The sequence below is a fragment of the Penicillium lagena genome (assembly GCF_028827675.1).
Source record: "Penicillium lagena strain IBT 129212 chromosome Unknown utg000006l_segment0_segment0, whole genome shotgun sequence".
NCBI classification, from domain to species: domain Eukaryota; kingdom Fungi; phylum Ascomycota; class Eurotiomycetes; order Eurotiales; family Aspergillaceae; genus Penicillium; species Penicillium lagena.
Genome location: NW_026623227.1, coordinates 2,761,462 through 2,774,919, shown reverse-complemented (window position 1 = coordinate 2,774,919; position 13,458 = coordinate 2,761,462). Strand labels below are relative to the sequence as shown.

At 54.6% G+C, this 13,458-nt stretch overlaps 6 protein-coding genes across 6 annotated transcripts; 2 read left to right on the top strand and 4 right to left on the bottom strand.

Annotated features, from left to right (window-relative positions):
• Positions 1-527: 527 nt before the first annotated feature.
• On the bottom strand, positions 528-3,086 carry acoA (aconitate hydratase ACO1; the record flags this gene model as incomplete). The annotated part of the gene is made up of 3 exons (XM_056981201.1): positions 528-2,736; positions 2,799-2,902; positions 3,051-3,086. The coding sequence occupies 3 exons, from the start codon at positions 3,084-3,086 to the stop codon at positions 528-530; spliced, it is 2,349 nt and encodes a 782-aa protein (XP_056831410.1).
• An 839-nt stretch (positions 3,087-3,925) lies between these two features.
• Positions 3,926-4,382, top strand: N7510_009275 (putative C2H2 finger domain protein; the record flags this gene model as incomplete). Its single annotated transcript, XM_056981200.1, has 3 exons — positions 3,926-3,966; positions 4,022-4,201; positions 4,265-4,382. 3 exons carry the CDS (start codon positions 3,926-3,928, stop codon positions 4,380-4,382), a joined length of 339 nt encoding a protein of 112 aa, XP_056831409.1.
• Positions 4,383-4,881: 499 nt separating this feature from the next.
• Positions 4,882-5,882, bottom strand: N7510_009274 (uncharacterized protein; the record flags this gene model as incomplete). The annotated part of the gene is made up of 2 exons (XM_056981199.1): positions 4,882-5,458; positions 5,533-5,882. 2 exons carry the CDS (start codon positions 5,880-5,882, stop codon positions 4,882-4,884), a joined length of 927 nt encoding a protein of 308 aa, XP_056831408.1.
• An 818-nt stretch (positions 5,883-6,700) lies between these two features.
• Positions 6,701-8,055, top strand: N7510_009273 (Nif3-like dinuclear metal center hexameric protein; the record flags this gene model as incomplete). Its single annotated transcript, XM_056981198.1, has 4 exons — positions 6,701-6,828; positions 6,882-6,925; positions 6,980-7,105; positions 7,166-8,055. 4 exons carry the CDS (start codon positions 6,701-6,703, stop codon positions 8,053-8,055), a joined length of 1,188 nt encoding a protein of 395 aa, XP_056831407.1.
• Positions 8,056-8,549: 494 nt separating this feature from the next.
• N7510_009272 (epsin) lies at positions 8,550-10,549 on the bottom strand (the record flags this gene model as incomplete). The annotated part of the gene is made up of 4 exons (XM_056981197.1): positions 8,550-9,883; positions 9,940-10,160; positions 10,222-10,291; positions 10,477-10,549. The coding sequence occupies 4 exons, from the start codon at positions 10,547-10,549 to the stop codon at positions 8,550-8,552; spliced, it is 1,698 nt and encodes a 565-aa protein (XP_056831406.1).
• A 958-nt stretch (positions 10,550-11,507) lies between these two features.
• On the bottom strand, positions 11,508-13,253 carry trpE (anthranilate synthase TRP2; the record flags this gene model as incomplete). Its single annotated transcript, XM_056981196.1, has 4 exons — positions 11,508-12,838; positions 12,903-12,976; positions 13,030-13,178; positions 13,239-13,253. The coding sequence occupies 4 exons, from the start codon at positions 13,251-13,253 to the stop codon at positions 11,508-11,510; spliced, it is 1,569 nt and encodes a 522-aa protein (XP_056831405.1).
• Between the last annotated feature and the right edge of the window lie 205 nt (positions 13,254-13,458).

The window sequence follows — 13,458 nt, the reverse complement described above, 5'->3', positions numbered from 1 at the left end:
ATTGCTGAAGTTTCCCGTTGGATCCGCAGGCTCCAGTATGATGAAAGTCAAGAGTTCGTCAGGCCGAGAGTCGGTTGAACAATCACGACATTGGCGACATAGATGAAGCGGAAATCGTCTGGATTCCGCGGGGCAAAAGATCCGGGCCTCGGCTGAGCGGCTTCGATTAGATCAGCTCGATACTCGCTGCAATCAAAGGACTCCTAGGACTACATTGGAGATCTACAATTGGAAATTACAGGTTTAGAACAAACGAAAAGGTGTATGCATGCATCCTAACATACAAAAACAACGGAGAATACCACATAAAGCTATATCCATGGAGCCCACCCAAAAAACTGAGGGAATCCAACGCAGACCAAAAAAAATAAAAAATCAGGCGTCAAAAAGTTTTTGAGTTTTCCCAGAGCGCAAACTCCTCGAAAGGCGGACACATTCGTCAAACTGCCTCAACACACTCGGCGGGCTGAATCCCGCCCGCTCGCACCGGAGAGAGAGAGATATATAGTTTACAGACGCTGAGGCGCTTATTTGGCCGCATTGCGGGACATGGTGTTCAGGGCGGAACCGTCGTGGAACCACTGGATCTGCGACTCGTTGAAGGTGTGGCTGAGAGAGATGTCAAAGGCCTTGCTGCCATCCTTGGGGTGGACGCGCAGAGTCATGGGCTTGCCAACCTCCAGCTGGGTGCACAGGAGGTCCACCTTGTCCTCGGGGTTGATCTTGTCGTAGTCGGCCGGGTTGGAGAAGGTCAGGGGCAGCATACCCTGCTTCTTCAGGTTGGTCTCGTGGATACGGGCGAACGAACGGGTGATGACGGCGAGACCGCCCAGGTGGCGGGGCTCCAGGGCAGCGTGCTCACGCGACGAACCCTCGCCGTAGTTCCAGTCACCGATGACAACCCACTTGACGCCACGGGCCTTGTAGTCACGGGCAGTGGCGGGCACGGCATCGTATTCACCAGTGAAGGCGTTCTTAACCTTGTTGGCCTCGCCGTTCTCAGCGTTGATGGCACCGATCAGCATGTTGTTGGAGATGTTGTCCAGGTGGCCACGGTACTTCAACCACGGGCCAGCCATGGAGATGTGGTCGGTGGTGGTCTTGCCCTGGCACTTGATCAGGATGGGGATGTCAGTGGCATCCTTGCCGTCCCAGGCGGGGAAGCCCTCCAGGACCTGCAGACGGTCCGAGGTGGGGGAAACAGCGACGTTGACGGACGCGCGGTCCGCGGGAGGAGCCTGGTAGGTGTCACGGCCGGGGTCGTAGCCACGGCTAGGGAGACCATCACCAGTGGGGGCCTTGAGCTTGAAGTCCTTGCCGTCCTTGTCCTTGATGGTGTCGGTCAGGGGGTTGAACTTCAGGGATCCAGCCACGGTCATGGCGACGACCAGGTCGGGCGAGGCAACGAAGGCGTGGGTGGCAGGGTTGGCGTCGTTACGGCCCGTGAAGTTACGGTTGTAGGAGGAGATGATGGAGTTGGCCTCGCCCTTCTTCACATCCTTGCGGTCCCACTGACCAATGCAAGGACCGCAGGCGTTGGCCAGGATGACACCACCGTACTCCTCGAGGGTCTGGAGTTGACCGTCACGCTCAATGGTGGCGCGAATCTGCTCGGAACCAGGGGTGACGGTGAACAGAGACTTGGACTTGAGGCCGTGGTCGAGGGCATCACGGGCGATCGAGGCGGCGCGGGACATATCCTCGTACGAGGAGTTAGTGCACGAACCGATCAGACCGACCTTGAGCTCCTCGGGCCACTTGTTGGTCTCAACAGCCTCCTTGAACTTGGAGATGGGGGTGGCCAGATCGGGGGTGAAGGGACCATTGATGTGGGGCTCGAGCTCAGACAGGTTGATCTCGACGAGCTGGTCGTACTGGGCACCCTCGTCCTCCCGGAGCTGGGCAGCGTACTCGCGCGAGAAGTCACCAATGTGCTGACGCTTGGTGGCCTTCAGGTAGTCGTACATGCGGTCGTTGAAGGGGAAAATGGAGGTGGTAGCACCGATCTCGGCACCCATGTTGCAAATGGTACCCATACCAGTGCAGGACAGCGACTCGACACCGGGGCCGTGGTACTCAATGATGGCACCAGTGCCACCCTTGACGGTCAGGAGACCGGCAACCTTCAGGATGATATCCTTGGGCGTGGTCCAGCCAGACATCTGGCCAGTCAGGCGGACACCAATGACATTGGGAGCCTTCAACTCCCAGGGGAGACCAGCCATGACATCAACGGCGTCAGCACCACCGACACCAATGGCAGCCATGGCGAGACCACCCGCGTTGGGAGTGTGCGAGTCAGTACCGATCATCAGACCACCGGGGAAAGCGTAGTTCTCCAGGACGATCTGGTGAATGATACCAGAGCCGGGCTTCCAGAAACCAATGTTGTATTTGGCAGTAGCGGAGGCCAGGAAGTCGTAGACCTCCTTGTTGATCTCGTTGGCACGAGCAAGATCCTTGTCACCACCAATCTGGGCCTCAATCAAGTGGTCACAGTGGACAGTGGTGGGGGTCTGGACGGAGGGCATGCCAGCGGACATGAACTGCAGAATGGCCATCTGGGCAGTGGCATCCTGGCAAGCCACACGGTCCGGACGCAGCTTCAGGTAGGAAGTGCCACGCTCGATGTCCTGGCCATGGGGGTCGTCCAAGTGGGAATACAGGACCTTCTCGGCGTAGGTGAGAGGGCGCTGCAGACGCTTACGGACGATGTCGAGGTTCTCGGACATCTTCCTATAAGTGGGAAATGTGTCAGCAAGCTCGGGTCGGGTGTCGTGATGTCAGGGATCTCGTACTTGTAGTTAATGAAGTTACCCTTCTCCGCATTGGTCATCTCGACCTTCTTGTCGAGGGGGAATCGCCCACGGTAGCGAAGGCCCGAGTCCCGAGGAGCTAGACACTACTGTTAGTACTGGGGTCCTGTGGCCCTGCCTGCGGATGACCGCGCGAGGGACCAGCTGGGCGCTGCTTACCAGACGGGATTTCGGGGCCTGTCGTCATGGTGAATTAGTATTTGATCGCGTGGGTTGGTTGTTTGCAGGACTTACCAGCGCCCCGATGCGCGCAAGGCGGGTGGAGATCATGATGACAGCGCACTCTCAAAGCTAATAGCACATCCAAGGAGAGGCAGCAACCACCTTCACCTGTGGCAGCTACTTAATTATGGGGGAGGAGGAGTGAGTGGGAGTGAGTGGAGAGTGGGAAGAAGAAAAGAATGAAGGGGAAAAGAGAAGCCGTGGTGGTTTTGAGAAGTGGGAAGACCGGACATCGCTGTTACCAGGGCGATACCGTCACAGGCCGAGACGGGGTGTGTACATTCAAGGATATTTTCCCGCATAATTATTGTCGACCACGACCATGATCAAAGATTTTTTTTGGATCTCTCCATAGCTGAGAGACTCTATTCTGCAATCTCTCGATTTCTGCGCTTCCTACCGTCCCTTGTACCCTTCTCGAGAAATCGTTCCAGTGTAGAGGTCCGTCAGCATGTGACGGCCCGCCCAATCACGGAGGTGCCAATTCCCTCTCCCTCGGAGCAACGGCAGTTTCAACCTCTGAGCCCCAAGATGCCCCGATGATATAGGAGAATCGTAGTTGATCCTCGGTGATATTCACCGTCGTCATGGAACCCCTTCGCTCCTATCGTCTCTGTACTCGACGCTCGCCTCCGCGATCCTGTCCGACCTCCAAGGTGAATGCATGCAAACGTCATCGGTCAGTAATACGCAAAATTACACCACGGTAAGCCGGTGACCAGCCTGAGCCGAGAGCGTGCCGAACTTGGAAGCCGCTGGCCAGCTCCCAGACCAATCACGGCCAACCCTTTTCTAAGCCCCACACTCGGAAATTTCGCTGCGACTGTCTTCCTCCGGATATCGGTGATATCCATTTTCTCTTTGCGATCAGCTATCGATCTATCACCATGGGTGCACTGCGACGAGTCAAGAACAAGCGCCGGACGAGGTAAGTCGCAGTCGTCGCAGGCATGGATTTTTATGACATCCACTCACTCCAGCAGGGACTACGACCAGGTCCGCGCAGACCTCGACTCCCCTCGGCACCTGGCGCAGTACAAGGCCACCAAGGATGCCGAGGATCTCCCTGGCCTCGGTCGGCACTTTTGTGTCGAGTGCTCCAAGTGGTTTGAGAGCGAGTACAACTTGAAGGCGCACACCAAGGGCAAGAACCACAAGCGGAGGTGAGTGGAGAGGCATTGTTCGCACTGAAGCATCCTCGCTGACTAGCTGGCGGTGGCCATTAGACTCCGTCTGTTGCGCGAAGAACCACACTCCCAGAAAATTGCCGAGGCCGCTGTGGGACAAGGCATAATAGATAATGGCAAGCGGACGGAGGAAACGACGGTTGCGATGGAGGAGTGAGCTGCGATGGGATGAGAGGGCCACAAGACAAAATTTATACCCAGACATGCGACTACGTTGAAAATATCTTTGGTGCTACGATCCAACGTCTACATAGACACAAAAGTTTACTGCAGGTCTTGCCCGACCGGAATTATCTACATCCTGTCCTGCCTTCCAAATGTTGATATCGAATTTTAAGATCACGTGAGATAAAGCCATCGCGCCGAAACCGACAGTTGGAAAGCGCCGATATTCGGCACTGCACTATATTGTGCGGGATGGGAGGATAAATTGGCTAGGTTACATGCGGCATTCTGGCCGAAATGTATTTTTCTTCAAGTGGCATTGTTGTTCTCCGCAGATATGATTAATAGCTGTCTTAGTATCATGATTATTCCCTGTCTATCATACATTCAATTGGATATCCGACTGCTCTCGTCGTCTCGAACACGACTATTGCTGGCCCTGGGAGACTTTTGTGTCTCGGGTTATCCAGAAGCTCGCGAGGTATATCTTCTCATCCCGCCAGTTCTGCTGCTGTATCTGGCGGAGGATCCTGATATTCATTGTTTTGGACGTCCAATTCCGGCTTGTCCCAGTATCTCATCACCCGGCCGCCCTCTAGCTCAGCTTTCCCTGTATAAGCCTCAGCAACCGGTTCACTTGGCTGAACAGACTCGGTCCGCGGGGCGATCTTGCTCGCCCGTCTGCGCCGATGCCGCCAGATAAACCATATGGTTGCGAGTATAATCATCCCCAAAGGAAAACAGATTCCGATAGCAATTTTGGCACCAGTAGAGAGACCCGAGCTAGAGCCGCCACTCTTTTCAGAGTTGCTTGTCCCGGCGCTTATAGCAGTCGCTGTAGCAACACTCTCAGAGGAAGATGAGAGATCATTCACCAGAACGACTGGTGCAGCAAAAATGCTTAGTCCGTCGGGCCCAACGCCGTTTGTGACCGTCGTAGTTCTGCAACCGCTTATCGCGGCGCCGCTCATCCAGCCACTTGACGCAGTGACCACACCGTACTGGACATATGTCACCTTTGTCGTTGCAACGGACACGCAAGTTTGATAAGTGGCCCATGTGTATCCACTGTCTCAAAAGTCGGTGTTAGTGCATATGTTCATCGTGGAGAACTATAATACTGAAGAGAAAAACAAACGTACCCAGGGCAACATCCTGTTGCAGCTTGGCCTATCGACAGGTTGGCATAAACGCCAATATCGCTAGTGTGCCACGGGGACTGCGAGCGAGTGATGGAATAAACGGCATCCCATCCAATAGGGCAATAAATGCCCGGCGAAAATGCGCCATAGTAGTAATAGCTACCGTCTTCGTCGCCAATTACAGTTGTCTGCTTCCATCCTTCTGGATAGCAAGATGACGCGGGATATGCAAATCCATAGCTGCAAAAAACACCCCAAAAGGCACCCCCGTCGCCAGGACCTGAGGCCGCCGTATAGCAAGCAGAAGGGGCAGTGAAGACGGTCGTGAGAGGACCATAGTTTTGAGCCATGGCTGTGTGTTCGAACTCTGTTATTATTATCGGAGGGAGATGTAAGAGAGAAAATAATGGACGACAGTGGTCAAGGCCATTCCCTTTGCTTACCACGAGTCTAGCTATACTTAGATTCTTGGTCCTGGTTCTAATGTTGTACATTGCCAATGCCCAATCAACATCTGTCTATCACCGAAAAAAAAAGCCTTGGCATTTTCAGTTCGCGGAGAAATGCCTCTTCTCGCTCTATACTTGCCTAATTCACTAGAGTGAGTTCAGACGGTAGCATCTACTGCGTATGGAGCTCTTAGAGGTCTTCATGTAAGCTGGTGTAGTCATTATAGAGAGATCTAGAACCGATGCACATATAGCTGAGCTTTGGGCGCCGACGAGATCACGAACTAAATTGCCGATGATCATGTCCAATCTGTACGTAGTTGGTCACGCTGTTTAGCTATGTTCTCTGACTTGATGCTTAGCTTTTTCTTCTTTTATTTCATTATTATTGGTCACTTCTCTCTTTAAATAACGCACAGAATGAATTTCCCAGAACCAAATGTCAGATCAAGCCATCCTTCACGTTAACGCGTTGTCAACACTCCCCGCAATGGAAGCCCTGTCCATTCCCTCAAACCCAGGCATAAAACAAACTTGGTGCCATCTCATAATGTCCTAGATTCAGATAAAACCGTCTGATAACGAGTTATGTCCACGTTTGACTATTATTTACTACTGTCCTGCTAAGTCTTTGTCTCGAAGCCCTAACTGCCATTTTGAACAATAAATCCCGTCATGTGACACATTTACGTCATCCCATTTTGTTGATCCGACCCAGACTGACCCGAAGCACTCTTCTCTGTCTCTCCATGAATTGGCTTCGCACTACTACCCGCCAGTCCATCATGTCCTCACCAGCATCATGCTCACCATTCACCAAGGCTGTGGTGAGCTCGATGCGTAAACTGTACTGCACCAAACCCCACAATTGAAAAGAGCTTGCATCTAACATGGCTGCAGATACCCGGAGTCATTGGCCGACAAGAGCTTCGATAATACCGGCTGTAAGTCTACACCCTTTGTATAAGGGGGTATGCTTCTAACCAAAGCTCCAAAAGTGCTCCTCGAAGCTCCCTTCGATCCCTCCCGCCGACAGAGGAACTCCGTGCTCTTGACGATCGATCTCACCACGGCCGTTGCGGATGAGGCAATCCGGAGACGGGACTCTGCCGTGGTGGCGTACCGTAAGCTGCCATTCATTCTCCTGTTCTGTCCATGTTGAAGCTGAAATACTCCTCGCACAGATCCAATCATCTTCCGCGGGCTCAAGGCCATTACCCTCGAAAACACCCAACAACAGTCCCTCCTTCGATTAGCACAGTACGGTATCAGCGTCTACTCCCCACACACGGCAGTCGACACCGTCCCCGGTGGAATGGCCGACTGGCTCTGCGACATTGTCACGGGCTCCTTCTCTACCACCAAGCCGCCTCCAACCCACAGCCAGGTCGAAGCCGGGCTGTTCTACGCGGAGCCTGTATACCCAGAACCCAGGCGCGCCGCCCGCACGGGGTCTACAGAGAAGTCAGTGCCCCATAAGCGAACCACCATCCATCCGTCCCCACCACCGATCCCCGAGGGATTCGAGTCGGCCGGAGCGGGTCGTCTTATTACCTTTGAGTCACCGCAACCTCTTCCAAGCCTCATTGAAAACATCTCGACGGGCACCGGATATCCAGCCGGGATAACTATTGCGCTCCCGCAGTCTATCAAGTCGACCCGCGATGCCACCATCCGCACTGTAGGAGTCTGTCCCGGCTCCGGATCGGGAGTTCTGCTTGGAGGAGGCAGTGAACTTCCAGATTTGCTGGTCACGGGCGAGATGAGCCACCACGAGGCACTGGCAGTGACAGAGCGCGGCTCTGTAGTGATTGCGCTGTCGCACTCTAATTCCGAGCGTGGTTATCTGGGAACTGTCATGCAGCAAAAACTCGCCGACGACCTGAAGCGGCAATGGAAAGAAGATAGGGAGACGGCACTGCGGTCTGTCGCAGAGAGCGCGAAACAGGGCGGTGCGGCGCCTGCTTCCGGCGCTGAGAGCGTTTATCAGGACGAGATGGTTGAAGTTGCTGTCAGTGAAGCGGATCGTGATCCGTATGGGGTCATGGTTAGCCGTATTGCGCCATCCGTATAGGAGGATCATGATTAGCCCAGATTTATTCTTGTGATGATGCACAAGTAAATTTACGGTAGTTCCAAAAAAAAAGAAGCTCTTTGACTACTACTAGTTATCTACTCAAGACATCTGCACACCAGAAAAGAAGACCGAGCACCGAGGGGAACTTGACTTGTATTGGTCACGAGAATTGTAGGTAGGAAAAAGGCGTAGTGAACAGACGAGGACGAGAGAATCCTCTCCTCGGAGGAAGGACAAGAAAAAAAGGAGGGTAGAACAACAAAAGAAACAGGTGGTATCCGCAATCCCGTCACGGTAGTGTAGAAGGTGAGGGTAGTGTTGTGCTTCCAGCGAGAATGCAAGGCCAAGAGTAGGTCCAGTCAAGGTTCAAGTTCAAGTTTGAAGGGCGAACAAGAATGAAGCTGAAGCAACAGAAACGAAAAAAATGAGAAGAAACATCCGACTCAGTTGAATTCAATTGAATAAACCCGTCCAGCCATTCAACCAAAACATCACAGATCAATCAGACTACTACCTCCATGCTGCGACTGCTGCTGGCCAGCACCCCAAGGATTGTTACCTGGCGGCTGTTGTGGCTGCTGCTGCTGCACGAAGCCAGTCTGCTGAGGCACAAACTGCTGACCAAAGAACGGGTTGCTGCCCGTTTGCGCAGCGCGGAGACGGTCCGCACCATGACCGGCCGAGTTGACGAACGTACCCGGGGCAGTGTGCTGCGCAGGAATGCGCAAGTCGCCGACGTTGCCGAAGGTGTCAAGGCCTTCACCTGAGGCCAGCAGGGCATTCAGACGCGCGTGATGTGGATCTAACGGGGCCTGGACAGCTGGCGGCGGGGTGCCATTTACTGGTTTGGGAGCTTGGAAGTTGGCGATTGGGTTGGGCTGGGGTTGCTGCTGCTGGATGAATTGCTTGTTCGACTGGTTGAACTGGTTCGTTGCGCGGTCTTCGGACAGAGTGTTGAGCGAGGGTGGGCCTGTTGAATGGACGGGCTGTTGGAATTGAGTGCGAGCGGCGAAAGGATTGTTCGAGCCTGTTGGCATCGGCTTGAGGGCATCGGCCTGGGGCTGTGGCTGTTGGGGCTGAGTCGCGGCCCACGGGTTATTGCTTCCGGCTGCTTGATAGTTCTCCTGGGGCTGCTGCTGCTGCTGTGCGAAGGTATCCGTTCCCCAGGGGTTGTTAGGATTGAATGCCGTCTGCTGTTGTTGAAGGGTGGCCTGGGGCTGCAGCATCATGTTGTTCTGAGGCTGGCCGTACGGGTTCTGGTCAAGTTGCTGCTGGAACCCGTTCGTGTAAGGGTTCGCCATGCCGGTGGGCTGGTTCTGGAATCCGGTCTGCTGCGCGTACTGGTTGTTGAGGTAGCCCGTTGTCATGGGCTGTTGCACGTTGATCGGGTTGCCAAACCAATCCACTGCACCCTGCTGCTGGTATCCCTGGTTGTATCCCGTGGGTTGGACCTGAGCTGGAGTGTCGTCGAAGAGTGCGTGCGCGTTGCTCTCTTCCAACTCACGCTTCCGCAGCTCCTCCTCTTCCCGGCTGAGTTGGATCGCCTTCGCCAGATCCTCGTCATCGTTGTCGGTCGCCTCCTTAGTCCGTCGCCTGCGCTCCTCCTCCGCTTCAGCCTTACTCGCTTCGATAGCCAAGCGGTACTCTGCATCATCGTCCTCCTCGCCGGGGCGGCGTTGACGTCGTTCTCTGCGCGGGGGTTCGTTCCCATAACCATCGTCGAGTCCGCTGACACGGGATTTCCAAAGCTTGCGATCAGACCGTTCACTGCGCAGCCGATCTTCGTCAAGTACCAATGCAGTCAATTCCTTGGCGGCCACGCGAACTGCAGTCACAACATGATTAGCAATGCGACAAGATAAGCCGCCAAAGACAACTCACCATTCTGGCCCACATCCCGCCCTTCCTCGTCGACGTACTGAAACTCGCGCAGTGTTTTGATGATGTACACATTCTTGCGCGCCCACGTCACCACCAACTCCGAACCCTCGTGCAGACAGTAGTCCAAGACCTTCAATGACTTGAGCACGTGGCGCCAGTTTTTGCCTTTATCGTTAAGCCGCTTATCGATCATGTCCATGATCTCGTAGAACTCGTTCGGACTGTATATGGAACATCGCGTTAGACTCTTGTCGTCAGATAGTCTGAGTCAATCAATCCTACCTGCCGAAAGTCATGGCCGCAATCTCGGACATTTCGGTGCCCGTCGGGCCCCAGGGATCGTTACTCGTTGCTGTACGAGTCGAAATATTAGCATTTTGACGTCAGAACTTAGAATTATACGTCGATGTGGAAAGCAGGGGGAGGAAGGGAACAGGTGGCAACGGGAAGACGAAGTGTGGCGGCGGCCATCCTCGACACGAATCAACAGAACGGTCGCGCGACAGCACTAGAAGCCTGCCGCGGACGAAAACGTACCATTTCGAACCTTGACCTGTACCGAAGAATAGCCCTTCGTCACGTTCTTGACACTCCGCACGACCTTGGACATGGTGCCGGTGAGGATGAGGATGCGACCGTCGCGGCAGGGCTGAGAAAAAGAGCAATCGCAGGAGAATCAGTCCGTCTTGACAGGGACCGAAAAGGGTTAACGATGTCGTTGGCAAGGGTACACAGCCCGCTGTGGTTGGATTTGCGACAGAGAGAGTGAGTGAGGTTAGGCGCGGTCGTTGCTCATGCACGGCTCTTCTCCGAGATGAGCAGAGTCAGGGTGGGTCAAGGGACACAAAGACCGAGGGGATTGCCTGGGGGGGAGGCAAGAGAAGGCGGGTAAGAGAGGAAGAAGAGGTTGGGAGTAGAAAGAAGGAGAGGGAGAACCGAGAGGGAGAGAGAGTGAGTAAGAGGGGTGTGGCTGGACCGGGAGCCTTGGCACGGTGACGATGCGAGTGTCAATTTGTAACCAGTATTATTATTCTCGACGTTCTTTCGCATAACTATCGATGATTATTGTATTCCCAAATGAATGACAATGATGATTATTACTGTATTCCCCTTTTTCATTCTCTCTCTCACCATCTGCCAGTCTGCCGGATATCCGGGATAGTCTGACTCGGATGCCCAGAAGATTAACTACGCCCGACCTTCGACTACTACTATCGGGCAAACAGTGCGAACAGCGATCTACAGGGTCTTCTGCTAACGATTGTACGGGACAAACTCTTTGGCCTGTCACCGCCACAAGTGGCGACGTTGGGCCGCGTCAGACAAAGCACGGAGGACCGGAGGTGGCAGCAGGCAGCGATGTTTGGTATACCGATGGCCTTGGCATTGGCCGAGTGCGGCGGCTGACGCGTCTGCAGGTGTTGTTATGTACAGCAGAGACAAAAGTGAGAGAAAGAGTCGACTAGGGCTAGGCACATTACGTCATATGCACTTCTATACCATGTAGCTTCAATTCAGACCGAAATATATAGTAGAGAAATATCCCAAAAGGCGCCCATCAGTCATTATTATTTGGCTCCAGCCAGGCGCGCATTTTCTTCCATGCTGAGATACTTGGCTTCCGCGCCCCGGATGCATTGGATGTTGGCCCCAAGCTTGTTCAGCGTCTCGACGTACTCGTCGTAGGGATCCGAGTCGAAGACAATACCCCCACCGGCCTGTAGATACGCCACCCCGTCCTTAAGCATCATCGTTCGGAGTGCAATGCACGTATCCATAGCGCCCGGCATCTCGCTCGACCCATTCGCGTTGGCGATGTTGTACCCAAAGTAACCCACCGCGCCGGCATACACACCGCGCTTCTCGCCCTCCAGCTCGGCAATGAGCTGCATGGCGCGCACCTTGGGCGCACCGGACACGGTACCCGCTGGAAAAATGGACCGGAAAGCGTCGAACCGCGTCTTCTCAGGCCGCAGCACACCAGACACCTGCGAGACCAGGTGCTGGACGTGCGAGAACTTCTCGACTACCATCAGTCGGTCGACCTGGGTCGAGATGGGATCGCACACCCGGTTCACGTCGTTACGGGCCAGATCGACCAGCATGACGTGCTCGGCTCTGTCCTTGAGACTGCCACGAAGTTCATCGGCCAGCGCAGTGTCTTCCTCCAGGGTCTTTCCTCGTTTCACTGTGCCTGCAATCGGGTGCGTGATGATTCGTCCTCGCTCCTCCTTGACCAGAAGCTCGGGGCTTGCGCCAACAAGCTGGAAATCCTGACAATCGATGTAGAACAAGTATGGGGAAGGGTTGACGGTGCGCAGGTGCCGGAAAAGATTGAACGGGTGAAGCGACGTTGGCCGAGACAGTCGTTGCGATGGGACGGTTTGGAAGATGTCACCCTTGGAGATGTGCTCCTTTAGGCGCTTGACATGGTTCTCGTACCCCTCCTGGCCGATATTAGATTTGTATTCCTGGTTCGGGATGATCGGACCCTGCGGTGGCAGCGGCGTGCGGTCCTGCAGCAGCGTGTCGATTGCTCGTTGGATAACGGCCTGTCCCTGTCGGTAGGCGGCTTCGACTTCGGCATCTGTGTTGGGGATGGGGATGTAGGTGACGATTTTGACGACCTGGAAGAAGTGATCGAACGCGACAATGGTGTCGAACAGCATAAAGAAGGACTCTGGCACGCCCAGCGGGTCTTTCATGGGCCGAGCGGTCTTGGGCTCAAAGTATCGCACGCAGTCGTAGCCCACGTAGCCGATTGCTCCACCGGTCAGCGGTGGGAGGATCAGGCCAGGCACTGTTGCCACGCGGAATTGCGAGAGTTCCTCCTCCAGGATCGGGAGTGGATCGCCGACGTGCCCATGGCCAGGACCGGTCTTGAGCACTTTCTTCGGGTCTGGGGGGAGAGAAAAAAAGTCGTCAGCAACCAACCACACACTGATATCCAAGGTATCACCTACCTGCACCAACAAAGCTGTAGCGTCCAATTGTCTCTGTCGTCGCCGCGCTCTCATAGAGGAACGACAATCGGGAACTGCTGACCGGTCAGATTCGTCGCAACCGCCACCACGTGCACCAACCACTCACTTCTCTGCAAGCTTCAGGTATGCCAGCGTCGGGGTCAAAAGATCGGCAGGGATGGAGGCCGTGATGGGGAGCAGGTTCGGAGGAAATTGGGCGTTTCTCGACTGCGAAATGACTTCTCGCGCCGTTTCGAGCGACGGGACATTGGCGACCTGAGTCATATCCATGTTAGCCGGTCACAGCAGACAAATTGCGCAATGTCCATGACCTACAGGAGCAGATGCCATCGTTCCTGGAAACTGGGGATGTGACCAGGTGCGAGAAAGTCCCAGAGTCGAAGAAAGAAAGAAAGGTTGGGCGGAAAGGGAAAATGTGTGGGGAGGGAACTCGGTCTCTTTCCGGCTTCGGCGGGATTGGGATGCTTAGGATGCAACCCAATCATGAACACAAGATAAGAACCAAGAAAAGACGCAACCCTCGCAAGACCCAATG